This window comes from Geotrypetes seraphini, chromosome 17, assembly GCF_902459505.1.
Source record: "Geotrypetes seraphini chromosome 17, aGeoSer1.1, whole genome shotgun sequence".
NCBI lineage: Eukaryota > Metazoa > Chordata > Amphibia > Gymnophiona > Dermophiidae > Geotrypetes > Geotrypetes seraphini.
Window position 1 is genome coordinate 13,509,962 of NC_047100.1, and position 20,528 is coordinate 13,530,489.

The 20,528-nt window shown below is 41.9% G+C and overlaps 1 protein-coding gene across 1 annotated transcript in view; it reads left to right on the plus strand.

The window, feature by feature from the left end:
- The first annotated feature begins 9,813 nt into the window (after positions 1-9,813).
- IL17RB (interleukin 17 receptor B) overlaps positions 9,814-20,528 on the plus strand; it is a 31,547-nt gene continuing 20,832 nt past the window's right edge. The window contains exons 1-4 of the mRNA XM_033926609.1: positions 9,814-9,936; positions 11,686-11,710; positions 13,723-13,869; positions 20,010-20,128. Coding sequence (XP_033782500.1) covers positions 9,814-9,936; positions 11,686-11,710; positions 13,723-13,869; positions 20,010-20,128 — 414 coding nt within the window. The remainder of the gene's footprint in view (positions 9,937-11,685; positions 11,711-13,722; positions 13,870-20,009; positions 20,129-20,528) is intronic.

Sequence of the window (20,528 nt, forward strand, 5' to 3'; positions counted from 1 at the left end):
GCCAGGTTTTGAAAAGCCGGATCCCTGGACATGTCCTCAAAAGGGGAACACATCCAAGGAAATCCTGACATCTAGCAACCCTAACCAGACACATATAATAAAAGAAAGGATTCATTTTCAGGCAGAGAATCTCTACTCCCTTCAGATCACCCATAAATTGTTTCCACCCTTCTTGTCTAAAATAGTCTTCCTGATCAGAACCCTTCCTTCCAATAATGATCTGCAAATTTGGTTCTGTTTAGTGTAACGATAACCAAAGCAAGCCACAGATTATAAGGCAGAGGCCTGGCAGATTCTGAAGTGTTGATCATCAATGTTGGCCATCAAATACGGAACTGTTCAATCTAGAGGCCCTTTTACCAATCTGTGATAAAAGGTGACCTTGGCACATCCTTAGACAGGTCAGTGGAGTGTGCTAAGACCATTTTTACCACAGAGGTAAAATGGCTGATTTTTCTATCTTGCCTAATAATAATAATTTTATTCTTTTATACCGCCATAACCAAAAGTTCTAGGCGGTTTACACTAAAAAGAGCTGGACAATCAGTGAAATACAATAATACAGTAAAAAAAATACAAATATTTGTCAAATAGAATTTCAATAATAAAACTCTCATTAAGCAACAAACTTATCGAACCAAGTGATCTTAATTAATTTCCGAAAACTGCAATAGGATAACATACATTTACCTAACCAAGATGGTTGCCTTACCATTCGTTAATTTTTCCATTTCCATGTGGCCATTAGACCCTACTGTCACCTATTTTGTAGACAGTAAAGGCCCGATTCTATATGTGTCACCTATAAAATGGCTTACGTAATAATATGTAAGGGAGTAGACGTAATACCTAAAGCATAGTTACACTAAATTTGCTCTTCCTCATGTACTGCATTTCCTTTGTAAGCAGCAAAGCAGTTTACAAGCGGAAAAAAATATCACAGAATAGTTGTTTCCTAGGTACAGGACCGGCATTGGGGGGGAGGGGCAAAAGGGTAGCTGTTCTGGCCTCCATAGCTCCAGAAGGTCCTCATGGTCATAAGAATAGACTTACTGGGTCAGGCCAATGGCCCATCAAGCCCAGCAGCCCGTTCTCACAATGGCCAATCCAGGTCACTAGTACCTTGCCAAAACCCAAAGAGTGCGTAGAGCAAATTGGGTCTAATATGGATGTTTCCAAAAGACTTGAAGAATATATTAAAAGGCCTACCACAGACTAACTTGAGTGTCTTTTTCTAAACAGTAGATTTACTTGCAGTAAGAGGCGTATCATAATCGTTTCAAGTTTATTAAAAAATTTGATTAATCGCCTATTCCATATTCTAAGCGATGAACAAATCATTAAAATTACAAAGTTAGGGGAAACAAACATAACTAACAAAAAGACTAAATCTACGAAACATAATCAAAGCCAGCTTTACAAACATAATAAAACACAAGGAAAGAATAGGAAAGAAATACAATCTGATTAATTAAAAGAAAAACATTTAAGATCAAAAACAGTAGGAAGGGGAAGGAGAAAAGCTCTCAAAAAATATAAAGATACAATGAAACTCCTAAGCAATTCATTTAGTCATTGAATGCATCTTTAAAAAGAAAGCCCTTGAGTTTGCTCTTAAATTTTTCCAGATCATATTATTTCAGGTCCAGATCATATTATTTCAGGTCTACATCCTGACTCCAAATTTTAATCACCTACGCCTGTCCCTATAGGTGAGGCGGGTAGGATGGGACAGACAACGGACAAGGACCAATGCACAACAATCAACATACAAGACTCGGACGGGCACCTCTCGACAGTAATAAATCTTTCATCCTTTGGTTTCACTACTCATCAAACGGATATTCTGGAGAAGGGACTAGGTTTTGTGATGTCCCATCCCCCGGATTTTTTTAAGCTTCAGGTTGCTTTTCAAGTTTTTATCAGAAAAATGCAATTAAAAGTTTTTTTCTATGATAAATTAGATCCCACTATACAGCAAGTGGAAGAAGATCAGGAAGAAGAGGCGGCACCATTAGATGCGAATTCTATTCCAGTATGTAGGATTAAATCCCATTGGGTCCCCCCTGGTCCTATGGACCCCTTTATTTTCACCTTTCGTGAATTGATCACTAAAGATCTTAGAGATCTCCAAAAAAATTGGCAAAATCGGGGCCCCTACAACACCACGAGGGCACAACAGAGTGGATTTGAAGAACTCTTAGATAATGAGAACATCATCATCACCAAGGCGGACAAAGGGGGAGCCACTGTTATTTTAAACAGATGTGATTATAATAGCGAAGCTGAACGTCAACTAGCAGATACGAAAGCATATGCTCTTTTGGAGGGGGACCCTACTACATCATTGGGGGAAGAAATACTTCCATTTTTGAATTTGCACCGTGAGGAAGGCATGATCACTATGAAAGAATACAACTTTATGTTTGAGAGGAACCCGAGGATTCTGAGGATTGAATTTGTACCTAAAATCCACAAAACCCTATTGAATCCTCCGGGGTGCCCCATCGTGAATACCCGTGGTTCCATCTTGGAACCTTTATCGAAGGTGGTGGACTTCTTCCTTAGGGAGGAAGTTCCCAAAACTAAATCCTATATCAGAGACTCTTCTCATTTTTTGAGAACATTGACTAACTTACAATTGGACATGACAAATAAATGGATGGTATCTTTTGATGTCATCTCTTTGTACACCAAGATTCCCCAGGAGGGAGCTGTACAGATAGTGAGGGAGACACTCCAGACCAGGAATCCACATCGCATATCCATGGAATTTCTCATGCAGCTAGCTTCTTGGGTCATCAAAATAAATTATTTTGAATACCATCAACAGTTTTTCCAACAAATACAAGGGGTGGCGATGGGTGCCACTTTGACCCCCTCCGTTGCATCCTTATACATGTCTAAGTTTGAAGAGACATGGGTTTATAATTCTGCATGGGATCCCTATATTTCTTATTGGGGCAGGTTTCTGGATGATATTTTTCTAGTCTGGAATAGTACCAGACAAGAATTAGATCAGTTTTTGTACCATTTAAATTCCGTGGATCCAAACATAAAATTTACTATGACTTGCCATCAAACCACAATTGATTTTTTAGACATCACTGTCCAGGTGAAAGAGGGTAGGATTGCCACCTCCCTATATAGGAAGCCAGTCACTCGTAACACCACACTTCATTTTAGCAGTTTTCACCCTTTCAAGTTGCGATTCAATCTACCCATTGGTCAGTTTTTACGCATCCGCAGGGTGTGTTCTTCTATGGGGGAATACAAGCTTCAGGCTAAAAAACTGACAGATAGACTACGGAAAAGGGGCTACCCAGAAAGATCTATTAGACAAGCATACACAAGGGCCAAGTATGCCCAAAGAGACCTCCTTCTACAGGAATTGAAAGATCTTCCCTTAACAGAAAACGAGCAGCTGACTTGCGTTTTACCTTTTTCTCAGGCCACAGAAAGCATGGTAGCTATGTTAAGAAAACACTGGCATATAGTCCAAATACATGAATCCTTAAAAAATTTCCCTCTGATAGCTTATTCTCGGGGCATTACATTAGGCCAGCGTTGTAATTTCCAGAAATATGGGATTAGAGAGAAAAGGATGGGGGGGGCGCCACGGGACATGTGGGAAATGCCAATGGTGCTCCTCCACCATTGTAGGGGATACGTGGGAGGTCCCTGGCAGGGAACTGACCCTGAAATCCAGGTTTCAGACTGACTGTAATACTCAAGGGGTGGTCTACGTGATAATCTGTCCCTGCGACCTTATGTACATCGGTCGCACTAGTAGGAAAATTAAGATGCGGCTGACAGAACACAAATCGCGCATACTTAATGAGGTACTGCAAGCACCTTTGACAGAGCACTGGCTTAAGCACAAACACACTATAAATGATTTGAAATGGCGGGTCATTAATAAAGTGAAGGGTTTTGATACTGGGGGGGGGTGACAAAGTGAAACTGAATGAGAGCGAGCAAAGATTTATATTTATGCTAGACACCGTTGCACCGCAGGGGTTAAACAACGAGATCGAGTGGGGATCAGTGATGTAATTCTTGGGCCTATCAGCTGCAAGGGGCGGGACTATTGAAGACAGGAGAGGGAGGATTTAAATCTGAGTCTAAGGACGACGACGCCATCTTTGCTCACAATTCAGTTGGAGTCGGATGACAGCGGCGACCTTGGTAAGTTTTAACATTTATAAGCTCTATGGTGAATGTATCAAAAAATTTTTTCAAGAAAAGGGCTTCTTTTCTGTGTCACACAGGGAGACCCTTGATAAAGCACCTTTTCATGCGAAACATGTCGGGTCTGACTCCCGGGTTTGGCTGAGATAAGTATTGTATACATTTTACACTTATTTATTGAAGAGATACAAAAAAATATATTTAAATAACAGTATAAAATGAAAAACTAATGAACAAAAAAGAAATCAAATTGACAGCCAATGATGAAGCGCCACAACATGCTTCCCACAGTATAAAACTAATACAGTGGAGGAGTGGTGGGGCTGAGGCGTCCTTTTGAATCAGAAGAAATGCATTAACACTCAATAAATCCAGCACCTATTGATATTATCATCAGTAATGAGGCAGAGGGAAGACCCCGGCAGGGAAAGCCGTGAAGAAGCCTGTTCAGAGCGCTGCCGCTGCTGTTTATGGAGGCCTCGGAGCGGAGGTATGTCAGTCTCATGGTGGGAAGATCAGTGGGGTTCTGCTGCACAGGGGAATGGGAGGGAGGGAGGGAGGGATAGAAAGATGCTGCACAAGGAGATGGGTGAGAGGGGAGGAAAGATGCTGTACATGGGAGGGAGAAAGGAAAGAGAAAGAATTTATTTTGGTGGAGGAGAGGAAGGGAGAGATGATTGTTATACATTATAAAAAAAAGGCATCCCCTGAAAATAAGCCGTAATGCGTTTTTTGGACCCCAAATTAATATAAGACACTGTCTTATTTTCAGGGAAAAATGGTATAATGTAACCACCATGTATGTAATGTGACTTTCTCAATAAACAAAAAAAATAAAATGAAATGGGACTTATCTAAGTGAGAAAGTGAATTTGTCACTCTGTGCCAGACCGTCAGCAGGTCCCCAATGACCAAGGCAATACCCGGATTTGTGCTCGCCACTCCAACAACTCCACTCGAGATTAGTGCGCTGTAACTCCTCGACCCGGGTTTCGTTTCCTTCGTTAGGATTAGATATTGGATTAAAACAAAAAAAAAATACAAAATTAGTCTCTACTAAAATATAAAATGTTGGAAGCAACCAAGCATTAACCTTATAATTCTAGAACAGCATCTGGGTACCCAGACCCCAGTCACGTTTCAACACAATACCTGCTTCAGGGGTTGTAGGCGGTCTGGGAACAAATAACAGCACTCCTACATCAGAGTTTATTGATAAGCTTTCTAATCAATTTCCAATACAGCTCCCACAAGGAAACAAATATTCTTCTGCTTTGAGGTGCCAACAGAACTGCTGTCAGAATTTCTATGGATATCTTTCTGGATTTCTGCAGAGATCTTTACTTCTCTGTTTTGCTGCTGTTTGGATGAAGTAAATCAGGAGTAGGCAATTCCGGTCCTCAAGAGCCGGAGCCAGGTCAGGTTTTCAGGATCTCCACAATAAATATGCATGAGATAGATTTGCATCTCAAGGAGGCAGTGCATGAAAATCCATCTCATACATATTCATTGTGGAGATCCTGAAAACCTGACCTGGCTCCGGCTCTCGAGGACCGGAATTGCCTACCCCTGAAGTAAATTAATGAAAACATTACTCAAATACAGCATAGTGTGGTTTCTCAACAGGAGCCTAATGAATTTGTCTCCAAACTTATTTTTTTATGCATAGCATGATGGAAATAAACCTAACTTCTGTGACAATTCTTTCAGGGATGTGATCCCAATGTTTTTCTGGCATAGAAGCATTTTAGTGTCTATACCAGGGGTAGGCAATTCTGGTCCTCGAGAGCCGGATCCAGGCCAGGTTTTCAGGATATCCACAATGAATATGTATGAGATGGATTTGCATGCATTGCCTCCTTGAGATGCAAATCTATCTCATGCATATTTACTGTGGATATCCTGAAAACCTGACCTGGCTCCAGCTCTCGAGGACCAGAATTGACTTTACCAAGGGTGGGCAACTCCGGTCCTTGAGGGCTGAAATCCAGTCGGGTTTTCAGGATTTCCCCAAAGACTATGCATTGAAAGCAGTGCATGCAAATAGATCTAATGCAAATTCATTGGGGAAATCCTGAAAACCCAACTGGATTCTGGCCCTCGAGGACCGGAGTTGCCCACCCCTGGCCTATACTATAAACTTATATGGTTTAGAAATTCCTTCTGGTAGGCTAATGCAATGATTGTTCGCTCAGTATAGAACAAACTTTTCACGTTTCCTTTGATAAGACGCAAATGTTTGCAGCATGCATTTTCAGGAAATAAATCAATCCTTGTTGGCTTTTTGAGGTGAAATAGTGTGATTAGAAACTGCTGCGTCAATGGAAAATGATAAGACCAGACAATGCGATATCTTCTCATCTCCTGATGCAAATTTTTTTTGTTTAATTTCAACTGTGTCATAATGGGAGGAGGGCAGTGTTGTATTTCCTGCTGATAAAAAGTAAAATGGTTTGTGGCAAGCAGTAGTATATAGACTATGACGTCAATGTCCTTCTTCATGTACGGCGATCAGTGCTGGACCAGGTGGGGGCCTACCATGGCCCGGTACAGCAGCATGATAACCTTCTCCGATCTGTTGTTTCCTATGTATGTACGCATGCCCACATGCATATCTTTTAAATCTAAACGGGGCACTTCTTATGCCTTATTCTCTTTCCTTTTTCTGTAAGGTATAGATATTTAGTTCCAGACAAGTCATTATTATTATTATTATTATTCTTTATTCTTATATACCGCCATACCCAGTGAGTTCTAGGCGGTTTACATCAATTAGCAAATGATCTGCATTGAGTAGCAGATTTACAACAAAATTAGAGGTAGGTTTACAAAATTAGAAGCAGATTTACAGCATAATTAGAAGAATTTTTGACAGAAAATTGCAGGCCGAATTACGATAAATTACAGTGATTTGCCGCAGTCAGCCGTGAAGTTACAGCGATTCTTAACTGTCTGCACAGAGGGCAGGTTTACATCAATATTACAGAAATTGCAGGTTTGACCGAGCTAGGTAGGGGAGGTAGAGAGTGGGGGAGGGAGGGACTGGTGAAGGAGGAAGGGGGCAGCGGTGGGGTAAGTGTTCTGTGAGGTGAATGGGTTATTAAGGGTCGTGTTTGCTGAAAAGGTACGTTTTTAGTAGTTTTCTGAATGATAGGTAAGTGGGGGCCTCGAGTATCATCTGAGCTAGCCATGGGTTCGACTTGGCTGCTTGGAAGGCAAAAGTTCTATCCAGGAATCTTTTGAGAGGGCAGTGTTTAGGCGAAGGGAAGGCGAACAATTGAGTTCTCCGTGATGTCCTGTTGCTGCAGTAGAGGTTAAAGTGTGTGTTTATGTAACTTGGGGAGGAGCCGTTAACCGATTTGTAGCAGAAGCATGCAAATTTAAAGAGTATTCTGGATTCAAATGGTAGCCAGTGTAGTTGGTGATAGAAAGGGGTGACATGTTCCCATTTCTTTAGGCCAAAGATGAGGCGCACCGCGGTATTTTGGACTGTTTTTAGTCTCATGTCTTCACTTTCTGACCGACTGCTAAAAGACTTAACCCCCACCTCTTTTATCAAGTTGCAATAGATGTTTTTAACATGGGTCGGTGCGGTAAATTCTCTGATGCTCCTAGAATTCCTTTCCTAGAGAATTTGTCCCCGTCCCTGCTGTTAACCACGGGAAACCCATCCCCGTATCATTCTTTAAGGAGAGAGAGGGAAGAATCAAAGTATGAATGGACACAGCCACTGACCCTCAAGCCTTGCATTGAAGAATTCTGGTATAGAAGAACTGAGGCTGCGATAGAGTCTAAAGAATGACATGGGATGGTTTCCCGCAGTTATCTGTGGGGGACGAGGACTAATTCTGTCCTCGTGTCAGACTCGGAGCACTTATCTCGCTGGCCCACAATAAAAACCTCTAGCACAGCTTGATTAAAGAGGGCCTTAAAAAATTATCTTGCATAACTGAGTTAAACAAGAGCTATGGGGTTCGTTTTGAAAAAAAGGAAAATGTCCAAAAGATGGCTAAACTAGCACTTGGACATTTTAATCACCAAAACATCCAAATGCTGAGTTTGAAAAGTGACTTTTTTGACGTCTTGCAGGTCATTTCCCTCCAGTATGTCTAAATCTTAAGGGGTGTATTAGAGGCGTGTTTTGGGCAGCATTACGGCATTCCATTCCACTCAGAGGAGTGTGTGGCGCAGTGGTTGGAGCTACAGCCTCAGCACCCTGGGGTTGTGGGTTCAAACCCTGCGCTGTTCCTTGTGACCTGGGCAAGTCACTCAGTCCTCCATAGCCCCAGGTACGTTCGATAGATTGTGAGCCCACCGGGACAGATAGGGAAAATGCTTGAGTACCTGATTGTAAAACCGATTAGATAACCTTGATAGGCGGTATGTAAAAACCTAATAATAAACTTATAGACCTCTATCATATCTCCCCTGAGCCATCTCTTCTCCAAGCTGTAAAGCCCTAGCTGCTTTAGCCTTTCCTCATGGGATGAATCACTAGTTTACTTTTTCCAAAAATACTAGGACTAGGAGGCATGTAATTAAACTCTGGAATTTGTTGCTAGAGAATGTGGTGAAAGTAGTTAGCTTAGCAGGGTTTAAAAAAGGTTTGGCTAATTTCCTAAAAGAAAAAGTTCATAAGCCATGATTAAATGTTGGTGAAATCCACAACTTATTCCTATGATAAGCAGCATAAAATCTGTTTTACTCTTCGGGTTCTTGCCAGGTACTTGTGACCTGGATTAGCCACTGTTGGAAACAGGATGGACATTCAACTGTATATGTGCAGTTTTTGTATTCTATTTTGTAAACCACATTGAACGTTATGTTGTGTTAGCTATACATGAAAACATAATAACACACTAAATGTCGGGAGATAGAAAGCTGGTCTTTTTGAGCTCCACAGCGGCAGGGGTTTTTCCTCCCTCCCTCCCCTTTTCTTTAATGTGTCACCAGCCGGTGGTGTAGGGATGCGAGGCAAGCTTAGGAGGCTTATTCCTTTCTCCACGTTTGTTAGCAGAATTTTCGTGTGAATCGTACTAAAGCATGTATTAGAGACAGGCAGATGATCTATGTTAGAGAGTTAGAAGTTCTGCAATACTTGTGTTTGCTGCCGTTACTTGTCACAACGGCAGGGGCACCCGAGCAAAAACATTAGGACAAAAAGACATGTGAATGGACTCAAAGGGAGGAGTTTAGCAGTCCTCTGGACAAAATGTCTGCCTCGCTGGCATCCATGGCGGGTGGGCGGAGAAATGTGGCCTCGCTGGTAGAAAGGTATGGTGGGCCTCAAGAGTTGAAGGATGAGCTCCCTTGCTGGCTTTCATGGCCGGAGGAAGGCTCGGGTGCTTCCTAGGGTTTTATTTACATGGGTGTTATAATAAAGTTGTGGCCTTTTGTTGCCCAAAATAGTGGTTGGTGTCAATTTGTTATGCCGGTATGTGTGCTGCCTGCTAATGTTACTGACTGCACAGTCCTGAAGCTCTCTCATGTCTTCCTCCCTGCACATCACAAGGGGAGGGACCCGCCGGGGAGGGAAGCAGAGTCACTCGTTTCATCAGGTTATATAAGATGCACTGAGTTTGTAGCATGCAGGAAACGTAATTCTCCTTGTTTGAACTAGAGATGCCACTTTGTCGTGTTTTGAGAATTCTGCTGATGACCATGTGCTGGATACGGCGGGGGCAGAGCTGGGAGAGGACAGCAAATGCAGCTACAGGGACAGGGACTGAGCCTGCAGAGCAGCAGGTGAGAACTAGAGAGTTGTGCGGGGACAGAAATCCCACCCATCCCCACCCGTATCCTCTCCGTCCCCACCCATCCCCGCCAGGATCCTCTCCTTCCCCGTCAGGATCCTCTCTGTCCCCACCCATCCCCGTCAGGATCCTCTCCATCCCCACCCGTCCCCATCAAGATCCTCTCCGTCCCCACCCATCCCCGCAAGGAATTACCTCCATCCCCGCCCGTCCCCATAAAAAGCAGCAATTACTTCTGACAGGATCATCAATTCCACAGTTTCTTTTGTGTTTGCGCTGCTGTTTTCCTTGTGGAATCTCTTTGGTGGAACCCTTTTTTTGTTTTCTGCTCAGGTAATTAACTTATAAACCCCCTCTTTTACTAAGGCTGATGTGTCCATTATATTATATGGATGAACCCTGCTTCCAAAGCCTTCCATCCCCGTGGGAGTCCCTTTGGCCAGAGGGGGTTCCCCTGGGAGTCCCGTGGGCCAGAGGAGGGGTTAGGGGGGATTCCTGTGGGACCCCCGCGGAACCCGCAGGATTCCCACAATCCCCGTTCCCGTGCAGACCTCTAGTGAGAACCCTTCGCCCACACACACATTATAGACAAATGCCTTGCACAGCCCTGCACACTTATATCTTCATTGAGCTAAAGATAACTGAAAGTAAAAATGGCTGTTAGTACAAGAGAAAGATGAATTGAACTAGCCAGAACTAGGTCTGACTGTTAGTTTGTTTTATTTGTATTACTGAACATAAAAAGGTAATAAAAATATATACTGAAAAAAAAGTTCAGGTGGGGCCACCATGGACCGATTGCGTTTCTTATCTACTTTATTCAAAATATGCAATTTAAATATATTTCACCACTCAATTTAATATTGTGAATCACACTATCCACCTATTACAATGCGCTGTCACGCAAATCTCAAATGCACTCTTACAAGATAATTTTTAGAGATTAACCGGGATCTCAAGTGCTCACAGCCAGAGTTTTGAGATAATTTTCAAAGTCAATGGCTAATACCGTGAGCTATCATTGATCCCGTATATATTCTCTATATCTGTATTACGTGCATTTTACTAAACAACTTTAAATACCTTTCTTTCTTTTTCTTTTCTCCTATTAAGCTATTTCTATTAAGTTGTTTAAATTTTCCTCATAAATTAATTATAAAATATGTAAATTTTATGCTTTGCTATTCCATATAGTGTAGGATCACTAATTAATTTATGAGGAAAATTTAAACAATTTAATAGAAATAGCTTAATAGGAGAAAAGAAAAAGAAAGAAAGGTATTTAAAGTTGTTTAGTAAAATGCACGTAATACAGATATAGAGAATATATACGGGATCAATGATAGCTCACGGTATTAGCCATTGACTTTGAAAATTATCTCAAAAGTCTGGCTGTGAGCACTTGAGATCCCGGTTAATCTCTAAAAATTATCTTGTAAGAGTGTATTTAAATATATTTGACATGCAAGCTGGCTGGCTTGGAATAAGACTGTAGCATGTTATCTGAAGGTGATGGTACGAGCGGTATCACCAGATGTAAAAAGGGATAGGATGCTCACAAGAACTTTGCATGCACGTCCAGATGAAACAATGGCAAAAGTTGCCCTCAACGTAAAGTAAGGCATACAGAGTTACGGGGAATGCTGAAAAATATACATCTGTGCTGTTAGTCTTCAGACAACTTTTGCCCGTTTTACTCTAGTTTCCTGTTTTGTAACCTTTGTTATCTCTTTTCTTGCAGTCTGTTAACTGTATTTCCCATTATGGTAAGTGTAATGTAGATCTATATATTTTTTAAAGTCATGTTTACTTATTTTAGTAGGGTTAGTCATGTCAAAGAGCCAAACAATAACTCGCATGCATTCCCAGGAGGTTCAGTTTTCCTGAAATCATTAAGAACATAAGAATTGTCATCCTGGGACAGTCCGAAGATCCATCAAGCCCAGAATTCTGTTCCCAACCGTGGCCAACCCTAAGTTAATTAACAAACACTGTTTAAAATGGCATAAAAGCGCCTATCAGTGCCTAAATAATATGTGCCAGAATTGCATCTATGTAAGCGCTTTAGGCCACCTAACACCACTGTAGGCATGGCTAACAGTGGCATTAGGCGGCTTAAAATACCTATGTAGGCACAATTCGCAACAAAGATAGGTGCTGGGAATGTAGGCCTGGGAAACCCTGGTGTATATTTTTGACACCTATCTTTCATGGAGGCGCAATTCTCTAAAGGAAAAGTCCATAATCTGTTATTGAGAAAGATATGGGGGGAAGCCACTGCTTGCCCTGGATCGGTAGCATGGAATGTTGCTACTCTTTGGGGGTCTAGAATGTTGCTACTAAGTTGGATTCCGCATGGAATGTAGATACTATTTGGGGGTTCTAGAATCTTGCTTACTCTTTCAGATGCTGGAATGTTGCTACTCTTTGGGGTTCTAGAATCTTGCTTACTCTTTGAGATGCTGGAATGTTGCTACTCTTTGGTGTTCTAGGACCTTGCTTACTCTTTGAGATGCTGGAATGTTGCTACTCTTTGTGGTTCTAGAATCTTGCTTACTCTTTGAGATGCTGGAATGTTGCTACTCTTTGGTGTTCTAGGACCTTGCTTACTCTTTGAGATGTTGGAATGTTGCTACTCTTTGAGGTTCTAGAATCTTGCTTACTCTTTTAGATGCTGGAATGTTGCTACTCTTTGAGGTTCTAGAATCTTGCTTACTCTTTGAGGTTCTAGAATCTTGCTTACTCTTTGAGATGCTGGAATGTTGCTACTCTTTGTGGTTCAAGAATCTTGCTTACTTTTTGAGATGCTGGAATGTTGCTACTCTTTGGGGTTCTAGAATCTTGCTTACTCTTTGAGATGCTGGAATGTTGCTACTCTTTGTGGTTCTAGAATCTTGCTTACTCTTTGAGATGCTAGAATGTTGCTACTCTTTGAGGTTCTAGAATCTTGCTTACTCTTTGAGATGCTGGAATGTTGCTACTCTTTGAGGTTCTAGAATCTTGCTTACTCTTTTAGATGCTGGAATGTTGCTACTCTTTGAGGTTCTAGAATCTTGCTTACTCTTTGAGGTTCTAGAATCTTGCTTACTCTTTGAGATGCTGGAATGTTGCTACTCTTTGAGGTTCTAGAATCTTGCTTACTCTTTGAGGTTCTAGAATCTTGCTTACTCTTTGGTGTTCTAGGACTTTGCTTACTCTTTGAGATGCTGGAATGTTGCTACTCTTTGGTGTTCTAGGACCTTGCTTACTCTTTGAGATGCTGGAATGTTGCTACTCTTTGGGGTTCTAGAATCTTGCTTACTCTTTGAGATGCTGGAATGTTGCTACTCTTTGGTGTTCTAGGACCTTGCTTACTCTTTGAGATGCTGGAATGTTGCTACTCTTTGGGGTTCTAGAATCTTGCTTACTCTTTGAGATGCTGGAATGTTGCTACTCTTTGAGGTTCTAGAATCTTGCTTATTTGGGTTTTGGCCAGGTACTAGGGATCTGGATTAGCAACCGTGAGAACGGGCTACTGGGCTTTTGATGGAACATCTGACCTAGTAAGGCTGTTCTTATGTTGTGTAATTGGCACACGATCAGCAGCCGTTTTTTTGGCGGATGCCAATATCTGTGCCAAAATGTACTAAAGATGTGCAAGATATATTTCCCAATGAAATAGTAACATATTTTCATTGCTAAAACAGGAAACAAGTTTCATAAATTCCCGGTTTGTTTTAACAAGAGAACCTGTTTGTAATGATACGACACTTTCTATTTCTCTCTCTGTTATTTCAAGCGTGGCAGGATCCGCCCGAGTGGCTGATTAAGCACAATTTTACACCATCAGACCTTCTCAGTCTCAAAGCCTGTGTGGTTGTGACAGAGAGCAAGCCGCAGTCCAAGGCTCCTCTTGTAAATGTGAGCTGGCAAATCGGTTCAGACGGTGAGTTCATCAGGCTTACAGATCTTGCAATGAGGTTCACCATTTGCACGATACCTGTTGGAAGAGCATTTAATTGAACCAAATTAAAAATAACAAACACACATTGAATAGTTGAAAAGTACCGACTACGCTCCATACTTACGTACAGAAATATTTGCATAATACTTCTCAAACCTGTTCTGGTGATCCCACAGCCAACCAGTATACAGGATATCCACAATATAACCTGGTCCTGGAGGCACGCCAGCCAGTCAAGTTTTGGCATGGTTCAAACCTTTATACAGCTGTACTGTATGTATGCCTTTGTTCTGCTCCATTTGTTGTGCATTCCTTTGTATTTAGGTTACCTTGTGTCTTAATAAAGATGATATTACAAAAAAAGAAAGTTGTTATTATTCCTGGTGATATTTTGTCTTTATAAACTGTATTTTAGCTAACAAATGTTTGTAACGATTTTGTACGCCCCCCCTAGAAGGTTTGATTAGGCGGTATAAGAAATTTTAAAGAAACTTGAAACTCTACAGCAGCTTAGTAAAAGGGGGCCCTCATTTTTAAGCTCTTAAACTCAAATTTCAGCTGAAATCTTACGCTCCTAAATTTAGCTGAAAATTGGGCACAAATGTACGTACGAGTCCTAATATTCACAATCAGTAGGATATGACAGTGGCTGTCAAACCTTCTCCTGGGGAGGCACCCCAGCCAGTCAGGTTTTCAGGCTATCCACAAAGAATATTCATGAGAGAGATTTGCACGTAATGGAGACAAGGGTATTCAAATCTCTCTCATGAATATTCTTTGTGGATAGCCTGAAAACCTGACTGGTTGAGGTGCCTCCCCAGGAGAAGGTTTGACAGCCACTGTCATATCCTACTGATTGTGAATATTAGGACTCGTACGTACATTTGTGCCCAATTTTCAGCTAAATTTAGGAGCGTAAGATTTCAGCTGAAATTTGAGTTTAAGAGCTTAAAAATGAGGGCCCCCTTTTACTAAGCTGCTGTAGAGTTTCAAGTTTCTTTAAAATTTCTTATACCGCCTAATCAAACCTTCTAGGGGGGGGGCGTACAAAATCGTTACAAACATTTGTTAGCTAAAATACAGTTTATAAAGACAAAATATCACCAGGAATAATAACAACTTTCTTTTTTTGTAATATCATCTTTATTAAGACACAAGGTAACCTAAATACAAAGGAATGCACAACAAATGGAGCAGAACAAAGGCATACATACAGTACAGCTGTATAAAGGTTTGAACCATGCCAGAATCACAGAAAAATACCCCAGCGGGCGTTACCGCTAGAGGTCTGCACGGGAACGGGGATCGTGGGAATCCCGCGGGAATCCCCCTCTAACCCACGGGACTCCCATGAGGACCCCATTCTGGCCCACGGGACTCCCAAGGGGATGGAAGGCTTTGGAAGCAGGGTTCATCCATATAATATAATGGACACGTCAGCCTTAGTAAAAGAGGGGGTTTATAAGTTAATTACCTGAACAGAAAACAAAAAAAGAAACATAGAAACATAGAAATAGATGGCAAATAAGGGCCACGGCCCATTCATTTGCCTCCCCTACCTTTGCCCTGTGAATAGATCCCATGTGCTGATCCCATTTGGCCTTAAAATCAGGCACGCTGCTGGCCTCAATCACCTGCAGTGGAAGACTATTCCAGCGATCAACCACCCTTTCAGTGGTTCCACCAAAGAGATTACACAAGGAAAACAGCAGCGCAAACACAAAAGAAACTGTGGAATTGATGATCCTGTCAGAAGTAATTGCTGCTTTTTATGGGGACGGGCGGGGATGGAGGTAATTCCTTGCGGGGATGGGTGGGGACGGAGAGGATTCTGGCGGGGATGGGTGGGATTTCTCTAGTTACCGCTCCCACAAAAGGCAGCAAACTACCCAGGCAAGGAGCAGGTACAGAGGCAGGAAGATGTGGTCGGTCACCCCTGTCAGTTTTATATATAGATGCACCATAAAGAATCCCCAAACGATTCCACACGTACCAAACACTCGAACAGCTGACACACAAACACCACTCAGACCTACACACAACCCACAAGCTCCCCACACAACAAGAACTGAAAACAAGCACACACAGACCCAAACATCCGGACACCGGTAGAGCTCAATAATACAAAGACAGTGTGGGGGGAAAAAAAAAGAGAGATAGAGATGGGATACAGGAATAACAACTTTCTAAGACGTATAAAAACATTGACAAACGGGAACAAAAGGGAAAAAAGGGCTGGAATTACAATACACCAGGGGAAAGAAAACATGTAAGGAAAAAAATGATAGGGAGGGGTGCTGATGGTTTCTACCATGGACTGGGGTGTTAAATGCGCTGACGCTGTTCCAGTACTTATATGAATTCTATGAGCGTCAAAGTAGTGGGCCACGATAGAAACTTCTATAGCAGCTTAGTAAAGAAAAAAAAGGGGGGTATGTACAGTGGTATAGCGAGGGTGAGAGGTGCCCCTCCCCTGTTCTCCGCCCCCTCGCCGTGCATGCGCACCCCTTTCCCTATACCGTACCTCTTTTAACATCCCGGCGTGAGCAGCGTCGCCAACCTGTTACTCGTGTTGGCATCAGCTCTCTCTCCGACGTCACTTCCTGGGCACGGGACCTGGAAGTGACATCAGAGGGAAAGCCGACAGTGGTGCGAGCAGGCTGAAGTGAAGAGAGAGCGTGACAGGGGGGGGAGAAGTGAAGGCGCACGTGTGGCGGGGGGAGGAGCAGGGGGACAGAGAGGAGAAGGGGTGCCAGTGCCCTCAGCAAGATAGCACCCGGGGCGGATTGCCCCACCCCCCACTTACTGTGCCACTGGGTATGTGGCTTATTTTTGAAGCTCTATTAGGGGGTCATTTTACTAAGATGTACTAATTGATTTAACACATGCTAATGATTAACATGCACTAAATGCTACAATACCCATTATATTCCTATGGGCATTTTAACATTTAGCGCACTATAGTAAAAAGACTCCTTAGTGTTTTGGATGTCTGAAAAACAGCATTTAGACATCCACGTCACATGGATATCCAAAATCCAATTTTATAAAGCCAGAATATGGATATCTAAAAATGCAATTTCTTATGGCAAGGGGGTGTGACTTGGGCATTTGGGCAGGACTAGGGAAGAGTCAAAATATAGCCATCCAATTCCAATTTCAGAAGGGAAGTCCATGGGCTCCTTTTACAAAGGTGCGCTAGTGTTTATAGCACGCGCTATAGAGCGCGCTACCTGAAAAACAACCACCTGTTCAAGAGGAGGCGGTAGCGGCTGGCGCACACTAAAACTGCTAGCGTGCCTTGGTAAAAGGAACCCCATGTTTAAAAAGACAGATGTCTGCACTTAGACCTACTTAGAGAATGACACGGTGACAAAATTCATCACTGTTCTCGTCCCCGTGGATAACCGCGGGAAATAATCCCATGTCATTTTTTAGTGTCTATTTCAGCCTCAGTCCTTCTACACCAGCATTCTTCAAAGCAAAGCTTTTGGGTCAGTGGTTGTGGCCATTCATACTCTGATTCTTATGTGAGCCAAGGATAATGAAGTCATTGTGACATCACTGATGTGATTGGCTCTTAGGCACTGGTGGAATGAGGCATTATGACATCACAATATCTGCTCTGGATACCAGAGACTGTCATTCTTTAGTGTCTATCTCAACATCAGTCCTTCTACACCAGCATTCTTCAAAGCAAAGCTTGTGGGTCAGTGGTTGTGGCCATTCATACTCTGATTCTTATGTGAGCCAAAGATAATGAAGCCATTTTGACATCACTGATGTGATTGGCTCTTACCGTAGGCACTTTTGGAATGAGGCATTATGACATCACAATATCTGCTCTGGATACCAGAGACTGTCATTCTGTAGTGTCTGTTTCAACCTCAGTCCTTCTACACCAGCATTCTTCAAAGCAAAGCTTGTGGGTCAGTGGTTGTGGCCATTCATACTCTGATTCTTCCCTCTCTCCTTAAAGAATGACATGAAAATGGTTTCCCGCGGTTATCTGCGGGGACGGGAATGGTGATGAATTTTGTCACCGTGTCAACTTGGCATGTCCAGGTTATATAGAGAAAGATGCTCCCGGTGATCAGTTCTTCAGTGGATGGAGCGAGGGAAGACAGTAGGAATTTTTCTGTTTCTGGAGGACTCACAATTTAAAAAAAGAAAAGAAAAAAATTACAAAGAGCTGCAGTGGGCTTTGCAAGCCATAGAAATAGTATCTCTCTCCTTCCCCTCCTCCCGGAACATCTCCTCTAAATGTGGCTAACGTAAGTTTTTTAGCTACACTGAAAGAAAGTAATTTTCATCCTGGTAAAATTCATGTTCACCCACATAAGCGTTACCTCGGAATGATACTAAATGCCTATTTAATTGTAAAAGATGGAAATCCTTGACCTTCAAGGTCAAGACTGGCTCTGCAATTCATATATTATTGTAAAACAAAGACTCTCTTCTCTATTGGGCAAAGGAAATTTAAGTGATGAGACACAATACAGCATGAGAACTAACTCAAAGGGGGATTTAGATTTATTTGAAAGATTTATAACCTGCACAAAGCACATTAGGGCAGGATACAGAGAATAGTTTCATACATTTAAATAGGACATGAACAAGGTAATGCCAGATCCGGAAGGGAGGGGTAACTTCTCTTGCTCGTTATCTGGCGCTGGTAATGAATATCGGCAGCATCTGGCTAACTTCTGGCTCTGGCTCAGAATTGTTCCAACACGATCCAGATAGTGCCAAGGTGGTCGGTGAAGATTTCCAGTGGCATTTTCAGAATGCCAATGAAAATCAGTCACATAACTACTATTTCAATGTCTCAAATCATGAGTTTACTACTCAGGGATCTTCAGACCACCACCGAATGATGTACCTTCAAGTGGTTCCAATGCTCATAAGTCCCAATGATTTGTTAGTCTGCATTGTTAGGCATATAAGGGGAGGAGCATATAACAAAGCTAAGTACTACTCGTCATGATAAATTGATGTTTCATAGAATGTATGTATAGTATATAAAAAGTAAAAAAAAGAAGAAAAATAATAAATGTCAGACTAACAAATCATTGGGACTTATGAGCATTGGAACCACTTGAAAACCCCAGCCTACATAGCATCCACCCCTAACCGCCCCCTCCGCTCCAAAGCGGAACAAAGACTCAGCATTCCCGCGGGAAGATCCCTCCGAATGAGTACAGCGTACAAAAGATCCTACAGCCATTTCCTACCTCAGCAATGGAACCGACTACCCACACAGATCAGGTCGCTAGACCCACTAATGACCTTCCGCAGAGCAGTAAAGACCTTCCTTTTCCGCCAATCGGGCCTCCTCAATATACTTCTCCTAGTACTCTTACTAATGACCTTCTGCAGAGCAGTAAAGACCTTCCTCTTCCGCCAATCGGGCCTCCTCAATATATTTCTCCTAGTACTCTTACTAATGACCTTCCACAGAGCAGTAAAGACCTTCCTCTTCCGCCAATCGGGCCTCCTCAATATACTTCTCCTAGTACTCTTCGCTATGACCAGTCTGGTCTCTAGAATAAGCTCTGTTATTGTCTACTGTAACCTATTTGTTGTCACGACTATTCTGTTTTCAAACGATTGTGAATGTCTACTTGTAACCCGTTCTGAGCTTCTGGGAGAATGGGATAGAAATCTAAATAAATAAATTGAAGGTACATCATTCGGTGGTGGTCTGAAGATCCCCGAGTAGTAAACTCATGATTTGAGACATTGAAATATTAGTTATAAGGTGTCTTTAAACAGAATAAATTTTAAAGTAAATAGTGTTGAATGAAAATCAATGACAGCTCCTACATGGAAAAGCTGAACATCAACCCCCTTCATTGATTTATATTTACATTTTCCACTGTACTGCCATTCAAAGAAAAATTGACATCAACGCAAATTACTGCACCATAATAACATCTGTAGAGCATTAGACAACAAACGCCCGATGACAACTCGGCCTTGTTTACACATCCAAAAACAAGCAAGAGAAGGGACGGAAGGAAACGAGTAGAACATCTACAGTATATCCCATGGACCGTGAAACGTACGACACTGGCGTTCCACCTCTAATTGTCAACGCACTTTCCATTCTTTAACTTCAGGAAGCATCACCAAACTGGAAGCTACTATGATCTGCATACAGACGTATGGAGATGTTGGACAGTCCTCCTGCATGCGATGCAATTACATGAAGCCATTTCAAAGTCCTAATGGCCAACAAGTGAGTGTTAAAAATATAAAATGCATTTTATTAATAATTATTAATGATTGTCCTGGTATTTCTTTTAGTACTGTCTGCTTTATTTTTTAGTTCACTTCCTGATCATGCCTCCATTTATATTCTCCGATACTACATATAAACATTTATTTATTAAAAAATGTATATACCGCATAAAACTATGCGGTTAACATATTGGTTACACCCATAATATATTAATCACCCTTTAGTCGCATGGCTAAGAACAATGGACATCTTATCACTTAAACAATCAGCAATAAAACTGTGAAAAAGTTAAAACCTAGGTATTCGTTAAAACTGTATCTTACAGGAAGAACAGAAGTAGCAACATTTTCATAGGAAAGCATTAACAAAGAGCTGCGTTTTTAGTATTTAAGTGCTT